This window comes from Macrotis lagotis, chromosome 1, assembly GCF_037893015.1.
Source record: "Macrotis lagotis isolate mMagLag1 chromosome 1, bilby.v1.9.chrom.fasta, whole genome shotgun sequence".
In the NCBI taxonomy this organism is placed as follows: domain Eukaryota; kingdom Metazoa; phylum Chordata; class Mammalia; order Peramelemorphia; family Peramelidae; genus Macrotis; species Macrotis lagotis.
Window position 1 is genome coordinate 700,793,175 of NC_133658.1, and position 23,569 is coordinate 700,816,743.

At 35.0% G+C, this 23,569-nt stretch overlaps 1 protein-coding gene across 5 annotated transcripts in view; it reads left to right on the plus strand.

The window, feature by feature from the left end:
• Nucleotides 1-23,569, plus strand: part of GRB14 (growth factor receptor bound protein 14) — a 149,240-nt gene that overhangs the window by 54,648 nt on the left and 71,023 nt on the right. The window contains exon 1 of one of the 5 annotated variants that reach the window (XM_074215833.1): nt 10,134-10,314. The exons of the other annotated variants lie outside the window; for them this stretch is intronic. Within the exon in view, the coding sequence (XP_074071934.1) occupies nt 10,252-10,314 (63 nt within the window). The 5' untranslated portion in view covers nt 10,134-10,251. Of the gene's footprint in view, nt 1-10,133; nt 10,315-23,569 lie in introns of those variants that run through there. 5 annotated transcript variants of the gene reach the window in all.

The following is a 23,569-nucleotide window of genomic DNA, read 5'->3' on the forward strand; positions in this document are numbered from 1 at the left end:
ATATTAAAGACAGGCATATTTATTTGTATCTAATTGTAGATGCAATCTCTAGGGTGGGAGAAGGGATAAAAAATTACAAGATAACTTTATTATTCATTTGAAAGTAATAGCAAGGCATACATAACAGTCTTGCAATTTTATGTATAATCATCATTTTTATTATCCTATGCTATGGAAATGCTTGTTTTATTTCATAAATTAAAAATCACAGAGATGGGAGAAAGAATATATTCTATGTGTGGAACTATAAGGAGACCAGTGTACTTGTATCATAGAGTACGTGGAGAGAGTTAACAAGTCAACAAATATTTATTAAGCACCTGCTATATGCCAGACACTATGTAACGTGTTGTGGATATAAATAAAAACAAAAAAAAATCTGAGGAACATTGGCACAAATCATGATTTCTGAGTCAATTGTTGTTCCTTTCATTTTTGTTCTTGGGTGGGGTAGGGATGGTTAGGAGTAGAATTCTTCTTCCCTACCCTTTGCTGCAAAATACAGAGGAAATGTCAAAGAATCAGTGTTTGAGAGTTGACTCCCAGAGTATATATATATTACCTTGCTTTTATCATCCAAGAAGTCATCTCCAACTGCCTATTGGATGATTAATAATGTTTAAATTCAACCTAGTCAAAACTGAACTAATTATCTTCCACTCCTCTCAAAGCTCGCCTCTTCCTAACTTGCCTGTGGAAGGGACCACTATCCTCCCAGTTTTCCAGGCTCACAACCTGGGTCTCATACTTGACTCCTCATTCCCTGCCCTCTCCATATCCAATAATTAAGTTGATAAGTCCTGTTTTCTCTACTTTCAAAGCATCCCTTATATATGTGATCCCTTCTTTCTGTTATTGTCACCACCCTGATTCAGATGTTTCATGATCCCATGCCTGAATTACTGCAGCCTGCTGGTTCATCTTCCTTCCTTAAGTCTCTTCCCATCCAGTCAGTTCTCCATTCAGTTATCAAACTCTCCTTAAAGCACAAGTCTGATTGTGTCACACACAGACACACACACACACACACACACACACACACACACACACACACACACACGTTACAAAATTTCCCCTCCATCCTCCCTTCCCACACCCCTCCCCTCAGCAGGAAACAGTCAGGTTAGCATTTTACATGCATCTTTTGTTAAAGATGTTTATGAATTAGTAATTTTTGGCATGAGCAGTTAGGATTAAGAGAAAGAGATATATAAGAGATAATTTTTATGAAGTGTTCATCATATTCAGAAGGACTGTTTTTTTTCTCTGTGTGTTTTGTTTTGTTTTTCTTCCTCTGGTTGGGGATAATATAAGTCTATAACCAGTCAAATACAGTTGTCCCAACTCTCTGGACTGCTGAGAGGAGCTGCTTCCATCAAGGTTGTTCATCTCATAATGTTGTTGTTAATGTGTATATTGTTCTCTTGGTTCCCTTTGCTCAGCATCAGATCCTGTAATTCATTCCATGCTTCTCTAGAGTCCGACCCTTTATGATTTCTTATGAGAACAATATTATTTCATAGTATTCATGTACCATAACTTGTTTAGCCATTCCTCAATTGATGGGCATCCCCTCAATTTCCAATTCTTTGCCTCTACAGAAAAAAAAAGCTGCTATGAAGATTTTGGAACATGTAGGACTTTTCCCCATTTTTTTTAAATTTCTTCTGGATAGAATTAAAATTGCTTGATCAAATGGTATGAACACTTTTATTGCTCTTTGGGCATCTTCTCTCTATGTATTCTTGATTCCATCCTTCCTATCCTGTCTTCTCTAGACAGGGACTGTCTTTTTGTCCTCAGCACTTAGCAAAATATCTAGAACATAGTAATGTTTAATAAATACTTATTAACTCAATTAGCAATTCTCTGTGTCCTACCTTAATAAGAGACTGTCCTATTCCACTCTATAATATTCTTCACCCAGGAAAGGGCTTGCTTTCTTTAGTAAGTTGAATGAGGATGCTTTGGTCCTTATTCCCAGTTATAGTGACTAGGAAAGTATCTAGTAGTTCATTAGATGCAATTCTTAATTGCCTTTTCAAGGGTCTTGCTGTGAGTCTCAGCAGTGTCCTTGACATATAGTTCTTAGATATTTCCAAATTCAGCAATTTTCTTTTTTGGTGAGAACCTAGACTTTTGAATAGTCCATTGTACATCATTGGGGCAGCTAGGTGGTGCAGTGGATAGAGCACTGGTCCTGGGGTCCAGAAGGACCTGAGTTCAAATTCAGCCTCAGACACTTAATAATTACTTAGCTCTGTGACCTTGGGCAAGCCACTTAACCCTGTTGACTTGCAAAAATAAACAAAAACCCCAATATTAAAATATCTTTGGTTCCTCTCTTTCCCAGTTCTTTGATATAATCCATGAACATAGGTAATTGAAAGAGAATTGCCAGTTTGCCCTTTTTTTTAAAACTAGAAACATGATTTTGTCAGTATAGGAAGGTTTTAATATTAGAAAGTCCAGGAATGTTCTGAGATTTTGAAGAGAACTTCAAGGAAAGAAGAATATTCAAAAGTTATTGCAGTAGTCTAGGTGTGAGGTGATAAGAGCTCATAAAATCATCTGCAAAGAGATGATAGTTGAACCTGTGGTAGTTGATGAGATCACTAAGCAAAATTGTAAAGAAGGAAAAGAGGACATTCAGGACAATGCATTGGGGACATTCATAGGTAGTGGGCATCACATGAATTAAGATCCAACCAAACAACTCTGGCAATATGTGTGTCAACCTCATTATCCATGTGTATCTCCCTGGAAAGTGAGCTGTCAAGATAAGTGAACTTATCCAGAGTATTTAAAATTTCTCCATTTGCTGTACTAGATGGTTCCACATATGGATGGTGTTGGTGCTGGCTGATGGAGCATCTTTGTTTTCTTGGTGTTGATTGTTAGGTCAAAATTAACTTGTAACTGAGAATGCATACTTTGTTGTATCTCCTCAATGGGTTTGAGACCCCCTTGGATACCCTCAACCAGGTTTAGCCCATCTGCTGAAACAGTTTACTGGAGTGTGGCCACTGGATATACTACAACTTCTTGCAGCTGCAGGTGAGAGTTACGTGGTTGAGGTGCCCATCAAAGATGGAAAGCAGCCTTAAAAGGACTTAGCAGCCCCAACACCAGGGGTACTAGTTTACCTTGAACTATATCCCACCTCTGACAAATACTCAGAATATCTTTGTATTCCTATTATCTTGCCATTCCTTAGTTGCTGGGCTGTTTCTTCCTCTTTGGAAAAGAATCTTGTGGTTTTCACTTGGTTTTTTTTTTTTTTTGCAAGGTAAATGGGGTTAAGTGGCTTGCCCAAGGCCACACTGCTAGGAAATTATTAAGTGTCTGAGACCAGATTTGAACCCAGGTACTCCTGACTCCAGGGCCAGTGCTTTATCCACTGCCACTGTGGTTTTCACTTTGATCCAAAGGTTCAGGGGCTCTTTTTTCTTCCCTTTCTTGACTGTGTCATATCCAGAGACTGGATGACTCTTAGGGATTCTATAAAAGAGTTTCTTAATTGGATGAAAGGCTAGATTAGGAGACCCCCCCCCCCCCCAGGTAATTTCTAATTCTGATTCTTTAGTTTCTATCCTCTTCATCTTTATCTCTCAGAAATTGTGTTTTTATTTCTAGGCTAAACTCAGGTCCACAGAAAGTATTTTTGAGAATATCTTCTTGGGTGAAGTTGGTAACTCATAATGAAAGTGAAAAGTACAGATAGTAACTTCAAAAACTTTCTTTTATAGAAGAATATTGTACAATGGAATTTTCCAAAATAAAAATGCTAAATGAGATAGAGAAAATTAGTATTACTTCAGTTAAATAAACTGCTACAAAATCTAGCTGTCCTCAGAGGACCCATTATGAAACCCACCTCCTGATAGAGAGATGATGGACTTAGGTGCAGACTGAGGCAGATGTTTTTAAATAGGGTCACTGCAGAAATTTGTTTGACTATGTTACAACGATTTTACTTTGTTTTTTTTCCTCAATGGGGAAGGAAAGTGGGAGAGAGAAAATACTTTTTTTTTAATTGAAAAATATATTTTAAAAATCTAAGCAATTTCTTAATAGATAACATGTTGAAATTTTACTATTGCTCTGCTTGATTTCAATTTTATGCTATTCTGTTACTGACTATTAACAGAACTCTGCTAGATAACAAGAAAATACCCGAAGGTTCCCATGAAGAAGTCAGTGTGTTTATGCCTAGAATAAATTGTATAACTGACAGTTGTTAAGAGATCAGAATTTTTATGTTCTTTAAAATCCCATAGAACCTTCAGAAAATCACAATATCTCAGCTGGAAGGAAACTCAAAGCCCCTCAAAGTCCATCTTGTACCTGAATAGAAATCTCTTCTTTACCATGCCCAAATGGTGATTGAACCTTTGTGTGAAGATTTCATTTAAGATCAAACTTATTCTCCCCCATTCTACCTAGAAATAGAGTTAGGTTTTTAAGGAGTTTTTTTCACCTTACCAAGTCTAAACTTAACTCTTTGCAGCATCCGTTCATTATCTCCTAGTTTTGCCCTCTTGGATCAATCAGAATAAATCTAATCTGTTTTCTATATGATAACCCTTAAGAAAGTTGAAGATAGCCATCAACATTCTTAGTCTTTAGTTTGTGAGTCAGTGCCTAATTCCTAAAATGTGATATCTTTGTAATTTCTTTAAAATTTTATTTATTTAAGGCAATGGGGTTAAATGATTTGCCTAAGGCTGGATTTGAACTTAGGTCCTTCCTCCTCCAGGGCCAGTGCTCTATCCACTGTGCCACCTAGCTGCCCCTCTGTTAAAATGGTTGGCTTATTTTAAATCCAGGGAGCAATATGATGGCCTGTAAGCTCCACTTGGTCCAGTCCTGTTTACCTAAAGAAAGTTTATTTTAAATGAAAAGTCTTGACTACAGTTATAATCCTTTTAAGTGTCTCCTTAGGGCATGGACTGGGTTCTCTATCTTTATTTGTTTTGGATCTTTTTTTTTTTTTGGTTTGTTTTTTTGCAAGGGTTAAGTGACTTTTCTAAGTCACACAGCTAAGTAAGCATTAAGTGTGTGAGGCTGGGTTTGAATTCAGATCCCACTGACTCCAGGCCAGTGCTTTATCTACTGGATCACCTAGTTGGCTCTCTCTACCTAATTTTATAACATAGACTGGGTTCACAGAATTGAATGAGAGGAACAGATGAGGATAGATACTTCAGCTGTGATTTAATTGGCACATGGGACTTCCAAGTGAGGAGGAACCTCTCTTCTAGTACAGATCAACATCTTTAATACAAAAAGTCAGTCTTGGGGAGTTGCGTCCTGATCACTGAGAGGTTAAGTGATCTGTGCAGGGACGTGTATCTGGGAGGTGTTAGAAATGATACTTGAACCCACCTTTTCTGATTTGAGGCTGACTCTTTAAAAAAATTTTTGAAAAATACAAAATGAGTTAGTAGAAATGTCATATCCATGATATGGGTACAAGATTCGTTTCAGAAAAGGTTTGGTATAGAGGGTCTGTTGTGCTTAGGAAGATCTTTATGGAAAAGAACCAATGCCTTAACTTTCTCACCTTCCACTTGTTTTTAATCCCTTTGAAATTTGATCTCTATATCTTTCTAGCTCCAAGATCATCTCTTCATGCTTAATTTTATATACTTTTCTCAGTTCTCATCTTTTTTGACTTCTCATTTGGTACATTTGGTACTGTACCCTTTCACCATCTCTTGCATCATCCCCTTGTTTCCAGGTATACCAACCATTCTTGTTTAGGCCATCATTGCTTCTCACCTGGATTGTTGTAATTGCCTAATAATTTATTCTCCTTGCATCCCACCTTTCTGCTCTCTATCTTTTGCAAGACTTAAAAATTGACATTCCTGAAGTTCAGGCTTGACCATATCTCCTAATTAAGAAATTTCAAGGACTCCTTTTGACCTCTCCAGTATCTTCTTTATTATATTTAAAGCCTTTACAATCAGGAAATCGGCATTTCTTTCTAGGCCAGTCTGATGACTTTTCCTTGTACAGGGCCTCCCTCACCTCTTGAACCTCTGGATGCTCACAACTTCTTCAGGGACAAAGCTTAGCTCACTTGAAATGCTTGCAGGAGGCCTTACTCAATCACAGTTGCTACTTGTTTGATTCCCAGGAAATGACTTTGTATCTCACTCCTAATTTCCTGGATGTTCCTCCTTGCCAGCTACTTTTTTCCCAAAGATTTTGTCTCTACACTAATTCCTCTCCAGAACCTTCATTTTAGGAAATGCTCATGATAGAGGAGGCTCACTTCTAGCCCAGTTTATTACCTCACTCTGGACTTTTCCATCTTGTCTTCTTAGATCCCCTAAGGACTTGTAATGTTGTTTTCTCTCATTAGGATATAAACTTCCTGAGGACAAGGACCATCTTTCTCTTTGTTTGTATTTATATTCCCAGGAATATGTGTTTAATACATGCTTTAATCTATTTTGTCCATACTTATATAAAACATAGTTATTTTATATTTATACTTTTCTATTATAGAGATACAGAGATATATCTATAAGTATATATCTCTATATATTATAACATAGATCTGTCTTTATATATCTATAATATAGAGATTTAAAATATATATCTATATAGATATATAACAAAAATTATATATGTATAAGAAGATTTAGGTTTATGTATATCTATATTTATCTCTATATAGACATATCATTATAGATATATCCATGTTTTATATAGAATGTCTTTATATTATGCTATTGTTATAGTTGTAGAGATATCTGTATAATAGGCTGTTCTATATATTTTATATATAAGATATAATTGTAGAGATATATTTCTTTTTATCTGTGAACCTATATATCTATGTATCTATTTTTATATTAAAATGATTCAGAGAAGTTTTTTCCTTGATGGTATGTGAAGTCCTTGTGTCCAGGAGACGATTTTACTTTTGTTCTTGTGTCCTTACCACCTGGTCTAATAGTAGATACTAAGTAAATTATCCTTAATGAATTCTTGTTGATTGATATCCAAAGTTCCCTTTAGGATTAACTCGTGTTACCTCCTTCTTGATCTCCCTTGTTGTTAGAGCCTGCCGCCTTTTCCAAGACCCAATAACTTTGTCTTTACTTTGTAGTACAATGATGATGATGATGATGATGATGATGATGATGATGATGATGAAGCTGACATTTCTGTAACACAGTGCCTGTGTGGGGGCTTTACAAATTTTGTATCATTTGATCCTCATAACATCCCTGAAAGGTAGAGGCTATTATTATATTCCCATTAAGGAAACTGAGACAAAAGGAAGATAAATGAATTGCTTAGGGCACAAAATGTCTAAAATGCCCAAGGCTGATTTTGAATCCAGGTGCTTCAAGTGGGAAGTATTTGATTGGGTAGGGATGAAGGTCAGAATGATTAATAATTCATACATGGAAATGGCTCAAATGTATTCAAGAGATGGTGATTCATCTGACCTGGTTACAGCAAGAGTTTGTGTTGATTTGTAGGTAGAGCTAGATTGTAAGATTTGTTGGAGGTCATTTGTATATGTGGGAACTCGGATCCTGTTTTAGTAGGTTGGTATGTGATCCTGTGTCATTGAGGAATTCTGGTCATTTTTGAGTGAGAGAGTGACAGATTGGGTTGGCATGATGTTGAATGGTGTAACCTGATTGTCAATGACTTAATTTTTCATCTTCCTTTTTCATCTTTCTCCTGATTTGATCATCTTAACCAATATACTTTATTTTTTAAAGTATATGGGTTTTCTTTTCTTTTTTATGAAAGATTTTATTTATTTTGAGTTTTACAATTTTTTCCCCATTCTTGCCCCCCCCCCCAAGAAGGTATTCTGTTTACATTGGTTCCATGTTATATACATTGATCTCAGTTGAATGTGATGACAGAGAAATCATATCCTTAAGGAAAAAGAATAAAGTATGAGATAGTAAAATTACATAATAATAATATAATGCTTTTCTAATTTGAAGGTAATAGTTTTTGGTCTTTGTTCAAAGTCCATAATTCTTTGGATACAGATGGTATTCTCCATTGCAGATAGCCCAAAATTGTCCCTGGTTGTTGCACTGAAGAGATGAGCAAGTCCATCAGGTTTGATCATCACCCTCATGTTGCTGTTAGGGTGAAAGTACATGGTTTTTCAAAGACAGTTTCAAAAATAGTTAACTTTCATGTAACATCTAGTTAGATAAATGCCACATTTAATGTTGGATAAAGGTCATTAAAAAGCTGTTAACTTCATTTTGCAAATATAGAGGTATAAAAAAATCTCACTTTAAAGTTAACTGTTAAGTATTTAGTAGCAAAAAAAGTAAACTTCATCACACTTGAATAAAAAAAAACCTAAATGTAATAAAATGAAGAATCATACTCCAAGCTTCTATTAAGCCTAGTTTTAAAATTTTCCTTCTGTCAGTACATAAGTATGAAACTTCAAGAATTTACTTCAGAAATTATTATTTACCTACTGTATGCAAGGTTTTGGGGAATCAAAGTCAAAAATTAAATTGTCTCGGGCCTCAAAGACCTTACATTCTGCAATGTAAGCTGCAAGAGCTATTGAAGTGAATTTTCCACATGGTGCTAGAGTTGATAGAGGTACTCTTAAGAACAAGTTTTGTTGCTTTGGTTTGCCAGGAAAATGATCCAAGTTTTTAAAAACTGAGTAAATTGTTTATGCCACAGACAGAAAATGATTCTCCTATTAACCTTTAAAATTATTCTCTTCCCCTCTACCCATGCCCACATTTATAAGTTTTAGGGTAGTTTGTATGTGCTTTTATTCTTTTTTTAAGCTCATGATTAAAGCTAATTTTGTAAGGATCAAATTCCTGCCCTCAAACCAGATCAATTTGACTTTACATTTAGTTCAGGAATCATTTCCCCCCCTCCCCCATTCTCCTCCTTCCCATAATCAGTGACAATTTGTTTTGAAACAGCTTTAGGAAACAGTCTGAGTTTTCATTTCATTTTTTTTTTGATAAGTCTGTACTTGGCACACGTAAGAAAAACACGTAAGTATAAGACAATAAACTAAATCCTAATGGTACTTTAGTTGCGGAAATGATACCTCCCTCTTTTGCAGGGGATCTTCCATGTTACTAAAATAGTAATGTTATAATCTTACTGTAATGTGGCATATCTTTTACACTGAACTTTTATGTGCTCTCAATTTATGGCTGAGTAAGAAAGGTGTTAAGGTTAATAAAGAAATTTAAGGAATTGTTAGTTGCAGAATTTGTTTGTCATTGTGAAAAACTCAGATTGCATTTAATATTTCAAAATAATTCCTTATTTGATAATACTGAACATTTGCTTTAATACCACCCTACAGCTATTTCATTGAAAATTTCTTATTAATAAGTCTTATTTTTCAACTCCCTCTTTTAAAAAAGTTATTTTTATTAGTAATTCTTAGGGGAAAAAAGAATAGAAGGTTTGAATCTGGATTAGTATTCTAAACTTGAAATAAATATGTTAATAATGGTCAGTTCTGTGCTGCTTTTTTAAAACATGTAAACTTTGGAAATTAATTTATATCACAAAAAAACCTCTGAATTCATTAATCCCATGGTTTGTTAATTTCTAAAGTGATATTTGGCTGCCTGGAACACTCTACATTTAACCCTAAATGTAGGATTTACCATTTACTAGGGAGTAGAATGTATTTATATAAAATATAACTTTCATAATGGCTTTGAGAGCTTTCATTTTAATCTGATTTTCAAAGTCCCTAAATTGACCCAATTACCCATTTTATGAGTAGCATAACTATTGAGTAAATTTAATTCATCTTCATATTTACATACTTTAAATAGACCAGTGTAAACAATCTCTTATCTGCCATATGTTAAATTGCTTTGGTAAAATAAGGATATAACTGCCTAATCAACAAAGATGGCATTGAATTACACTGTTTTGAGGAGGAGAAAAAAAAACAACACAAAACCCAACCCTAAGTCAGCTAAATGCCTGCTAATCTGGTTCTTTAAATATCATAAACAAAAGTATCAGAATGTGTTTCCAAGGACAAAGGAGGCGTTTTCAAGAATATGATTGGTTGCTGCCTTGTGCTGTCCCATAGTCATCCTTAATTGGCTTTGGATAGAGTTAGATTCACATAAACAGGATGACATTTATTACTTTTTAGTTGTTTCTTCCAATTGAGAACAGAAACTCCTCAGAGTAACTGCCGATTTGATTTCACATACTGTAGTTCTATGAAGAAAAGACATGAGTTTGTATGCGAGAAGGGTCACCCTGCCTGCAATAACTCCAATAGTTCTGCAGAAAAGGGTAGGGTATAAATCCTCTCTGTTTTTCTCCCCCCCCCCCCATCTTCTTTCTGTAAATGTCTGGGAAACTTTCATTGTAAATCCTGAGAGAATATTTGCTGAGTTAATTGAAAATGTTACTTGATTTAAACTGAAAAAAATAATTGATCAGAATGAAGAAGTTGACTACTGTGTAAAAATAGTAGTTTTCCTTTAGATAATTGGGTAGTGTTTAGTCAATGTGTAGAAGTCTTTTTTCTTGTACTGTATATATATATATATATATATATATATATATATATATATATGCTTTCATTTTAATTGCCAATCTACTCTTTATTGTAGTTTTATACTGATTTTTAAGAGACAGTTTGTTTCCTTGTAATTCATAACATTTTTCTCTCTGCTACTGAAAGGAAATATTTAATTTCTATCCTGTTAAATATATATTTTCAGTTTATAATCCTAATTTCTACCTAATTTCTATGTATTTTCATTTTAAATCTGTAAAGATATTGTAATAATTCCAGATATTTAAAAAAATACTTCCATTGTCAAATATTTTGGCATACATTCTTAGCTCTCTGTGTCATTTATACTACACTGCATTTTATATTTTAATGTAAACCATTTATTTTAGCATGTAAATTAGAATAATAATTATAATACATAATCTGAATATACTCCTAATGTTTATTCCTTGTTGGTCAATTAAAAATTGAACTTATTATGATCACTTAAGCACTGTAATCATTAATGACTGTATCTCATATATTTTATTTAATTTTGAATATTTTTAATTTTTAAATTTGATTATTCTCCTATTGCCTCTCCTTCTATCAAGGTTTCATTCAAAACTAATTATTTCTTAGACCATTTCCTTATTTTTTAAGTTATTAATTCAATTGTATATTGAAAATTATTTTGCATATTCTTTCCCATTCAGAAAACTAAAGCTCTGGATCTTCACTCTGAGTTCCCCCTCTCTGTCTCTATTTTCTTACCTGCAAAATGATGGAGTTGGTCTAGCCCATTCCATATCCAGGATTATATAAATTTAAATGTATTTTCTTTTAGAATGATGCAAATTTAAAATATCTATTTTGTTTCTTCCTTGCTTTGAAGAGTGATTGGAAAACATTAAAAAAAGTGCTATCATTTTTCAGGACTTTTTTTTTAAAGCATTGTAGGGGTAACAAATTTAGGAGCAAAACTTGAATAGAAAATTATTCAATAAGAGATAAGATTACTCTGGAAATTATATTTGTACTTACTGAGTGAGACCTGAGGTTTTAGTTGACAGCTTTTGGAATTTTTGTCAGTTTTTGTAATAATCTTCTTTAAAGTTTTCCATAATAGATATTAACTATATAATACCCAACCCTAAGACTTTATTTAAAAAAAAAACAAAATATATAAAATTATGTATAAACTTTGGCACATTGCATATGAAAATACCCCTGGCCAGCTTCCATGATATTATTACACTCAACAAGGGCTCATATGTCTCTTTAATTTGCCAAGGCTAATACCATTTACTTTAGGGATTGTAGTGTTTTTTTCCTTACTGTTTCTTTCACATGTTGGATTATCTGTCATTATACATAATGATTCTATGGACATGTCAGGAATTAACATGACTTTATTTAAATCAGCGTTGCAAAAGAATATCCAAAATTACCTTAATCCAAAAATACCTTAGATTTTTTTTTATGTAAAATATTGCCTTTGCTTCAGGAAGGCATAGTCTAATCTCACAGCTCAGGGTATGGCTTCTTTATTTACCTTGAACAGTTCTGTATTGGTTTAAGGAGGATTTTGTAGTGGGCTCTAGTTTCTTGACAATATGAGTACAGTACATCTCTGAAAGTATCTGGAATCTCTAGAAAGTCACTTCCCTGTCTGCTAGTGGCTTATCCATTAGGATTTAAATATCTTTTCTTTTTACTTTTCTCATTGTATCTAGTGCTTTGTCCAGTTTCTGGTGATAAATAATAGATGTTTAATAAATGTTTGTTGATCAGTTGGTTCTTTAAGGCTGTTTTATAATTTGCACCTCTGTAGAAACTTGAATTTGTTGTGTTTCTCTTTCAGTGATGAGCTTTACTATTTGATAATCATCAAAATAATTAGGTAGATGTCTTAGAGCTACCAGGGATAGGGGAAGAGAAGAAAACTTTCACTTAACTTCAATCATATGTATTTTTTTTTTAGATTTTAGAAATCTTAAGTTCTAAATTTTTTTCTTTTTCTTTTAAAATTATTTTTTTCAGTTAACTAGCATTTATTTTTTCTTCCTTCCAGCTCTTCTCATTTCCATTTAAGAAGTGGAGTAAAAAACATAAAAAAAAGAAAGATGTTCACCAAACAAACTCCCACATTAATTGTGTCCAGAAATGTATGGCATCCTCTATATAATTTATCAATTTAATACCTTTCAGACAGTGGGCAATGTTCTTCATTAGCTTATTGATCCTCCAGAATCACTATTTGTTATTGCATCTTGTAAATTCTTAAGTTTATCACAGTTCATTTTTATAGAATTGTGCGAATTGTTCTCTGGGCTTTTTTACTTTGCTAAATCAGTTCATATGTCTTTTCAAGTTTCTAAGAAACCATCTCTTTTATCATTTCGTATGGCACAAAATCTCCAGATTCTAAAATTTGTTCAGCCATTCTCCAACCGATCAAAATACCTTCTTAGATTCCAGTTTTTTTTACCATTTCAAAAAAAAAGTTGCTAAAAATATTTCTGCGTGCATTGTACCTTTTTTTAGTGCTCTTTGATTTCTTTGAATATAGATCTAGTTTTATATTTCTTTCCAGAGTGATTGGACCAATTCAAACTCTGCTAACAATGCAATAATTTTTTCTTTTCACAGTTTCTCCAATATTTGTCATTTTCCATTTTTGTATTTTGTCAATATGATTAGTGTGAGGTGCCACCTCAGATTTCTTTTAATTCATCTTTTTTAATTGGTAATTTTGAGCATTTTTCTGCAAGGCTATAGATGGCTTGGATTTCTACTCTTGGGAACTGCTTATTCATATCCTCTGACTTTATCCATTCATTGGAGAAGAATTTTAAGATTCTTGAGATATGGCACAACATGACTTGTTGGAATTAATACCTTCTGGAATTAGAGGATATTGATTTAAATCTTCACTCTGATGCTATCTGCCTTCCGACAGATATCAGGATTGTCTCTTTATGCTGTCTGACTCCTTGGCCAAATTTCTTACCATACTGGCCTTCATTTTCCTCTTCTCTAAAATAAAGGTGTTAGACTTGATGAACTCTGAAGTTTTATTTAGCTCTATATCTTATAATTCCACAACATCCATTAATGATTGTTTCATTCCAATAATCCATTCTTTTGAAATAATCTACATCCTTGCCTATCTCTCAACTGTTTGTCTATGAATTGGCTCATTGGTTTGAAACCCTTCCAGGTAAGAAAGTTAAGATTCAGGGAAATGTTTTGTTTAAGATCATACACAGAATAAGAGTAAAGCCAAAGTTTAGACTTTAGGACTCCTGATTCTTATTTCTGTTTCCATTAAAAATATAGTGACTCGGGGTGGCTAGGTAGCTCAGTGGATAGAGTACCGGCCCTGGAGTCAGGAGTACCTGAGTTCAAATCCAGCCTCAGACACTTAATAATTACCTAGCTGTGTCACCTTGAGCAAGCCACTTAACCTTATTGCCTTGCAAAAAAAAATATAGTGACTCCTGAAATTATGCTAATTCTATCACTATATTCTGACTTTTGCTGAAGAATCTACTGCATTTTCCTCTAAGCTTCATAATATAGAATATATACTAGTTATAATTCAATTTTAAGTATTAACTTTTTTCCCCCAATAGTCATGTCAATTGCTGGTAGACTAGTCTCTAGACTAGCACATTCATGGATTTGGGGGGAAGGCAACAAGCTTTTATTATACACTTGATATGTATCAGTCACTGAGTTCTTGTGCTTTACAAATATTATTTTATATAGACTCAGGTAAAGTTGTAAAAGTACCCTATGATCAGAATTTTTGGACAGTTTATGGGAAATGTGAGCATATTTATCTTTTTCTTTGGAAAAGTTGATAGCAAAGATTGAGTTTTAACTCTCAGTGCTTTCTATTTACATAGTCTATATTCAATTAGCTAATAATATAATATCAGATCAAGTGATCAAGTCACTTACTGAGCCTTAGGAAACTCCCTATGACTGTAATGGAATCACAGACTTTTAGAGGAATGATGGTGGTATTATTATTATTGACTGTAGTAGTAGTAGTAGTAGTAGTAGTAGTAGTAGTAGTAGTAGTAGTAGTAGTAGTAGTAGTAGTAGATGCTAACATTTATATAGCTCTTATTGTTTGCCAGATTAAGCCCTTCATAATTATCACCTCATGTGATCCTTATAACAACCCTGGGAGGTAGGTACTATTTATTATTATCCCCATTTAAGATGAGAAAACTGAGGCAAATGGATTAAATGATTTCCCCAGAATGTTAGTGTCTGAAATTGGAATTGAACTCAGGTCAGATTTCAGGTATATTGCTTTATCTATTGAACCAATAATAATTGTTTTCAATAAGGATCTGGAAACATTCCAAGATGTTTCTAATTTGGAATTATGAGAGAAAGAAGAAATGATGTTCAGAATTTTCTTTAATACCAGATTGTGATGAAAAGAATACTTTTCTTATATTCTAATCTTTTGAAAATTGATAATCTATATAGTAGATAAATGAATTCTGTTAATTATATATTTCTCTGTCCACATCAGATGCTCAAGTTTACTAAGTCTCTTAACTGAACCGTAGGAAATTCTACAACTGTAATAAAGTCATAGATTTTTAAGAGTTGAGAAAGACCTTCCAGATCAAAAAAATCCCATTCCTTCAGTAATATAAATAAAAAGGAGACCTAGTAAGGTGTGATTCACCCAGAAGTAAGGTTGACTAGTATTGCTCCATTCACATTCCACATATCCCTGTCTTGGTGATAAACTGAATACATAATATACACCAACTATATCTTTTATATTGTCCGTGTACTGATATAATATTTTTAGCAAATCCTTCTAGAGTGTATTGGGAGAATATTTGTGCCCTGGTCCATTTTAGTATTATTCTCCGGCTAAAGGGTTCTTAATCTTACTTTTTTTTTGTTACTCAACCTCCTCTGGTGAAACAGATGGATGTCTTCTCAGTTATATTTCTGAATCAAAATGGAAGGAAATGCTAAATTTCAGTCAGATGTCAGTGAAAATAATGATTTATTTTTCTACATTCAAGTTTATTGTTCTTTGAAATCTGTCCACAGAGTCTTTGGGCATCCATGGACTCAATTTAAGAACTATTGCTCTAATTCTTATTTATAAAATGAATACCATTTTACTAATCTACTCAAAAGAGAACATTCAAGGAGTGACAGATTATAGTCAAGGTAAGATAGCAATCATTTATTGAGCACTTAATCCAAGCACTGTACTAAATGCTAGGGATAAAAATATGGATTAAAAACCAGTCAATCCTTTTCCTCAAGAAGATTCCATTCTAATGGAGCACCAGAAGAAAGGAAGCTGAAAAGCAGGGAGGTTGGCATATGGGAGGGGATGCTACCTTTGGGTTAGGGAGGGAGGGGCATACTGCTGAAATGTGGGGAGTCATGGGCAGAGTCAAAAGGGGAATGAAGGTTGCTTGGCCTGATTCCCTTCCCAAAATCATCAGTGAGAAGAGGGAGTGGGTGCGTCTGGGTGTTCCATGGTGAGAACACCTCAGATGCTAAGGGTTAGTGGAGAAATCTGGAGAATCATTAAGTAAAGCTAGGGATTTCTTATGTCCATCCCTTGTTCATAATTTTCCAATTGTATGCCATTGATTATAGGAAAAATCTATTGGGCATTCAGGACCTCCACAACTTCAACCCAAACTATATTTCCAACTCCAAGTGGAAGAACTTTTTCCTCTTAATCTGTAACTTATGATTGGTTGATTGAGATGTGTCCTCATAAGGCTATGGTGTCATGGCTAAAATATGATAGCATGGTTTCAATCTTATCTTTTTATCTCTAGCAACTTAGTTGTTCCTCTTTTAGTCATCTTTTCATTGTCTTCCTTCACACACACGCAAACACACATTCATATCCACGTATATGGTGTGTATGTTTTCCTTTTCCATAGTATGTATGCTTTTTGTTCTTTGACTTTTTATTATTTTATATTAATTAATTTTTGCTTGTTTGCAGCCCTCATATTAACCCACATGACCAGTCAGTTCCAAAATTTTATAAATCTTCCAAACTATTCTTATATACATGCCCTTCTAAAAGTTATCACTTCTGTTCAGGGCTTCATCATTTCTCACATAGGCTATAGTAAGAGACTTTTTTTTTTCTTGATTTGTTGGTTCCATTTTTAAAAATTCTTCATTTTTTTCCAATTACATGCATTGCAGTAGACTTCAAATTAGACTCACTTACTCAAGTCTCTACTCCATCCATGCTTCATATAGGTGACACAGTGATTCTCTTAAAATGTAGACAGTCTCACTCCTATGACTCCCATTATTAAACTTCTAATCACTCTGGGATCAAATACGCATTCTTCTTATTTGGCATTAAAGTTCTTAAAAACCTGACTCTTTGCATCTTTTGTCTCTTTTCTAAACATGTATTCCTTTCCTCATCATTTCAGTTATACTCACTGTTCTTTAACCAGGTGACACTTCCTGCATCTTCAAGCACTTTACATTAGCTCTCCAGAATGTTCCTTAAAATCCGTGGTTTCTCTTCCCTTATCTTCCCCTCTAAGGCAACTATCTACTATGTATTTATCTTGTATATTTTGATTTTATGTGTATTTTGACTTCCTCATTAAATGTAAACTCCTTGGGGGCAGATGCTAGTGCTTTTTCTTTATATCCTCAGACTGGCACAGGGTTAGCGCTTAATAATTAATACTTGTTGATTGATTCTCATTTTTCCTACTTGTTTTCCTATTTGTTTTTAATTGTATTTTAAATTACACTAAAATGATCTTCTGCAATTTATTTAGTTATCCGAGGTCTGGACATTTAAAGACAATATAGAAAACTTGAATTTGGAGTAAGAGAATTGTATTTAATTCCTCCTCCTACCTATATGATTTGGGTGAAGTAAACAACCTTTATGAGTATCAGGGTTGGAGCAGTTGGTCCCTAGGTCTTTTCCAGCTTTAGATCACTATGGAAATATATGGCTTGTTAAGGGAGGACTAACGTCTCTGGTGTGAATGCTTGTCAAGCCCTTTTCAGGGCTGTTCATCCACCTTGAGTGTCCAACTGGCCACCCAACTCTCACCTGTGACTCCAAGAAGCTGTAGCATCTGCAGCGGCCACCTGTTCAACCATCTCAGCAGGCAGGCTGATCCAGGTTGTGGGTAATCAACAGGTCTTAGCCCAACAAGGAGTTAGGGGGTGTCTACCCCAAACATATGAAGACTTCCTCCAGTGGAATGGGTAGATGAGAACAGCTTGTTTCACTGTCCATGAAGGTGGTCGAAGCAGACACTGTGGAGTATTTAAGAGTTTTATCTGTCATCAATAATGCCAGAGTCATCTACAGAATTCTATACTAGTGCAGCTCTGTCTCTCAGATCTAGTTCATATGCAAACCAAGACATTGTGCTGTGATATCATTGATCCTCTTTAAAAATTAAGGACAGGGGCAGCTAGGTGGCACAGTGGATAGAGCACTGACCCTGGAGTTAGGAAGACTTGAATTCAAATCCAGCCTCAGACACTTAGTAATTACCTAGCTGTATGACCTTGGGCAAGTCACTTAACCCAAGTGCTTTGTAAAGAACTAAAACAAGTAAAGAACAAATAACTGTCAATAATCTTTTATAATTCTCTTTTGATAAATAACTTTTTTGGGGGAAGGATAATATTTTTTGTGTGCTCCAAAATATAGGAGATTTCATCAATATGGGTATTCCCTTCAAGATGCAACCTGTTCATTTGACTACTATAAGGCTCATGTGACTCTTGTTTGTGTCCTTCCATAAATTCATTTTTAACATATATGAATAATTCATTGGATCTATGATCTCATTAATGTTCATATTCCTTCCTGTGATGCAGAATGGAAACCAACCATGAATATCAGTCCATCTTGTCCTGTAAGTTTACCACATAAGTTTACCACAAAGGGTCTGCTTTTTTATACTGGAGGCCTTTCTCCTTTCTCTTTACATTGTCTTACTTTTATTTGCTTTGTGATTGATCCTTATTTTTTTTGTATTCTACATTTCTTTGATAACATGCTTTCTTGTTTGCCTACTTAGGCCCATCATATATCTCACAGTTATGTTTTTGTATTTGTTTTTTTTTTTTCTCATGATCTCTACTTTTAATTCTTTGGAAACTAGTGTTCAGGGACTTGAAACCTATATCATCCTTGGATGTAGTTTAAACAAGATAATATCCCCAATTATGAGTATAATTATATCATAGGAATAACTTTTCCTGTACATTGACAGATTCTTCTTCAAAAATATCTTACCAATTTGCATTTGTATCAGGAATATAAAGAATATATTTATTTCTACATACTACCAGCACTGAAATTTGTAATCACTTTTTGAATTGTCAGATTGTCTTGTTATTATATTCTTGTATGGTGATTAGACTTTTCATGTATGTATGTATGTATGTATGTATGTGTGTATATACATATGTATCATTATTTTCCTGTTAGAATTTGTAAGCTTATTTAGGAAATGATCATGCTTTATATATTTTTTTTGGTTGTTCTTCAGTTGTTTCATTCATGTCTTAACTTTTTACTACTTTATTTGGGGTTTTCTTGGCAAAGATACAGGAATGGTTTGTTATTTGCTTTTTCAGCACATTTTACTGATAAAGAAACTGAGTAGGGCTATACCCAGTGACTTGCCCAGGGTATCTGAAGCCAGATTTGAATTTAGAAAAACTCATTTTCCTTTCTTCAGGCCCAGCATTCTATCCTCTTTGCTTCTTAGCTGCCCCTTATACTTTAAATACATTTTAAAAAAACAATATAGTGTTTGGAGCATCTGGCACTGTAGGAAGTGTGTTAAACCATTCTTCATCACATAGGTCCACTCTTCCTAGAAAATACTTTTTGGTTTTGTCTGCCAAAGGCATGTGAACATAGTGTTCCAACAAATGCTCATTGAGAATTTAGGTTGTTTGATTTTAACATTGTTATAGTCTAATAAAAAGTTGGGCATACAAGAATTCAACTGCCTCTTCAAACATCTTTCCTGCTACTGTGAGGTTCATTATGAACCTTCTGTTTGATCCACTATGTTTTATTCATGCTTCTCCAACATAGCATCCACATGGCCCCTCCTGTGCCACTGATGCCAGTCTGTCTTCCTGGATGCTTTCTCTATTCCTTTCTGCCTATCCTAATTCTACCAGTCCTTTAAAGTCCAAATTGAATCCAGCTTCTTTTATATGAAACTTCTTGTGGCCTTTTTCCTTAGTAGCCATATGGACTTTATACTCTCTAATGTAAGTATACATTAAGATACCACCTTCTGGTCCATTTCTGTTGCCGGTTTTGTATTTCTGATCTCTGTAATTGGAAATGCCTTGGGTAGGGACCATGTATTACTTTGTTGACTTCCTTATAATCTTCAGCACAGATATTTCTGCGTGGATGGGCAAAAAATATTGCCTACCGAGTACCTTGGTTTTAAAGAATTATCCAAAATGAAAATATATAGTCTGGGGTGTATGAAATTAGCACACACACACACATACACAAAACTGTCTTCCAATACAACTTTATGATCCCTTATTATGTATTTATGCATTTTAAAACATTCTAAAAGTATTTCCCCAGGCTACCAAAGGGTTCCACAGCATACATAATGGTTAAGAATCTCTGCTTTAGAGGGTGCATGTTTTTAATAGAGAAGATAGGAAAACCTTTACATACCTTTGACAAGTTTTTTCTAGGGGAAGCTAGGTGATATAGTAGATAGAGAGTTGGGTTGGAAATCAGAAAGACCTGAGTTCAAATCTAGCCTCAGGTACTAGCTTTGTGATCCTGGTCAAGTCATTTAACTCAACCTCAGTTTCCTTATCTGAAAAATGAAGATAATAAAAGGACCCATCTCCCAGGGTTATTAGGAGGATCAAATTAGACAATGTTTGTAGAGTGCTTAGCACAGCAGTTGCTCAATAAATGTATATCCTTTTCTTTCCTTCCTTCCTTCCTTCCTTCCCTTTAGGTGGAGAAAATCACCTTGACTTCTGGTTTTCAGTAAATTCAATTTGGTTATGGGATGGGGTAAATTAAGGATTCTATCAGATATATTTTAGATTACTTTGGTTCTGGTCATCCAACATATAGCTATCTCTTCTTCTTCTGGTATGATCTCTAATAAGCCTAAACTTGTTTGTGTTTTGAAGATGTGATTTAAGTTAGAACATTGGGATGGGATAATATGAAAAACATTTAATAGGGATAAACATCAAGTTGTACTTTTGGATTAAAAAAAGTAAAAATCACTGATTACAATATGAGAAAACCATGTTAGAATACTAATAGCAAATAATAGCTATCGATATTATGCTTTATGCAAAATATTTGCGAATTGCTGCTATACATTCTTGAATACATGAATACATACACGCGCGTGTGTGTGTGTGTGTGTGTGTGTTATCTCATGTGATACAATCCTGGAAAGTAGTTTGGGGCTGCTATTCTCATTTTTCAGTTGAGGCTTAAGAGAGCTTAAGGAGTTGCCCATATAGTAAAATGTCTGATTTGAATTTGACTCTCCTGATTGTAGGATTAGCACTTCATCTATTGTACCACCTTCTTTCAGTTTGTTTAAAAAGATAAGGGAGGGGGCAGCTAGGTGGAGTCAGGAGTACCTGGGTTCAAATCTGGTCTCAGACACTTAATAATTACCTAGCTATGTGGCCTTGGGCAAGCCACTTAACCCCATTTGCCTTGCAAAAACCTAAAAAAAAAGATAAGGGAGGTAGAACCAAGATGGCGGCATAAAGGCAGGAATTCCCAGAAACTCGTTCCCCCCAAAACTCCAAAAGCCATCAAAGTAGGATTCTAGCCAAAATTTAGAGGGGCAGAACCCATGGAAAGACTGAGTCATACAATTTCCCAGTCCAAGACAACTTAGAAGTTCTGCAGAAAAGGTCTATTCCACCGGGACAGAGGGTTGGAGAAAGCCACAGCACAGCCACAATGCCGCACAGTTAGGCCGGGTGCCTAGGTCCATGGCAGAGGGGGTGTTTTCTAGACCTCTTGGCCTAAGCATCACCAGGTAGAGCTGGAAGGGGTGATGAGAGAACTCTGCTGCACCAGAGTGAGTGTGGAACTCCGGCCTCAGAGCATCTCTGTGGTGTAGTGGGAGTTGGCAGAGCTCCTCAGCACCTCCAGAGTTCTTAGCCCATAGATGGTAAGGGGGTCAGGGGAGAATGCAGAGATCTCTCTGATCTCCCTGGGGTAGGACTCAACTTTTTGCCCACAGTCTAGGCCTCCACAACACCTCCATAGCCAAGCAGGGACCCTCCTCACAGCTCCAGGGCAGAGGAGAGGGCCTGAACACAGGCAAGAGAGCAGTCAGAGGCTTTCATAATACCTCAGGGAAATTGAGGTCTTAGTGGGGTGTCCTAAAACCCCCTCCAAAGACTTGAAAGTGCAGTAAATTGGTCATAGGCTGAGGAAATGAGCAAATAACAGAAAAAGGAGAATCTGCCCATAGGAAATTATTTTGGTCCCATGGAAGACTCAGAATATGACAAACTTGAAACTTCTGTATCCAAAAACCTCCAAGAGAAATAGAAAATGGGCTCAGGCTATGGATGAACTAAAAAAAAAAAGACTTTGAAAAACAATTAAGGGAGGTAGAGGACAAATTGGGAGGAGAAATGAGAGTGATGCAGATAAGTGATTAAAAACCAAGTCAGCAACTTAGTGAAAGAAATATGAAAAATACTGAAGAAAATAATATCTTAAAAAGCAGTTTAGGCCAAATAGCAAAAGCAACACAAAAGACAAATGATGAGAAGAATGCCTTAGAAAGCAAAATTGGCCAGCTGGGAAAGGAGATAAAAAAGCTCTCGGGAGAAAAAAAACTCCTTCAAATGCAGAATGGAACTAAAGGAAGCTGATGACTTTGCAAGAACCAAGGAAGAAATACAACTGTAACAAAATAACAAAAATTAGAAGAAAATGTGAAATATCTCATTTGGGGAACAACTGACCTCGAAAACAGTTCCAGAAAAGATAATTTAAAAATTATTGGGCTACCTGAAAGTCACAACCAGCAAAAGAGCCTAGACTTCATTTTTCAAGAAATAGTACGGCAGAATTGCCCTGAGATCCTAGAAGCAGAGGGTAAAACGGAAATTGAGGGAATTCACCTATCACCTCCTGAAAGAAATCCCAAAAGAAAAACTCCCAGGAATATTATAGCCAACTTCCAAAATTCCAGAGTCAAAGAGAAAATACTAAAAACTGCCAGAAATAAGTAATTCAACTACTGTGGCTCTGGTAGCATCTACATTAAAGGCTCCTAGGCCTTGGAATGTGATATTCCGGGAGGCAAAAGATCTTGGTTTACAACCTAGAATCAACTACCCAGCAAAACTGAACATCCTCTTTCAGGGGAAAAGATGGACTTTAAGTTAAACAGGGTACTTTCAAATTTTCCTATTGAAGCAACCAGAGATGAACAGAAAGTTTAATGTCCAAGTACAGGACTTGGGTGGACCATAGAGGGGGTGGATGAGAAGGACTAACTATGAGGAAATTAATGATGCTGAACTGTTTGCATTCCTGCATGGGAAGAAGAAGACTCTGATAACTCATATGAAGTTTCTCATTTATAAGAGCTGTTAGAAGGAGCATATATAGACAAGACACAGGAAGTTGCTGAATATGATGGTACAATATAGTAATAAGATGGAGTCAATGGGTGATAAAGCAAAGTACTGGTTGGAAGGGAAAGGAGAGGAAGAAGGGGTTAAGATATTTCACATAAGAGTCAAGAAAAAGCTTTTTTTCAATGGAGTAGAATGGAGGAAGGTGAGGGGGGAATGAATGAGCCTTCCTTCTCATCATAAATGGCTCAGAGATGAAATAACATACATACTTAATAGGGTATAGAAATGAAAAGATGAGCAATTTTAATGAATTGTAAACTAAAAAGGACTGGGTGATCATGGTAAGACAACCAAGAAAGCTGATGTTGTCTTATTCTGAATTTGGAG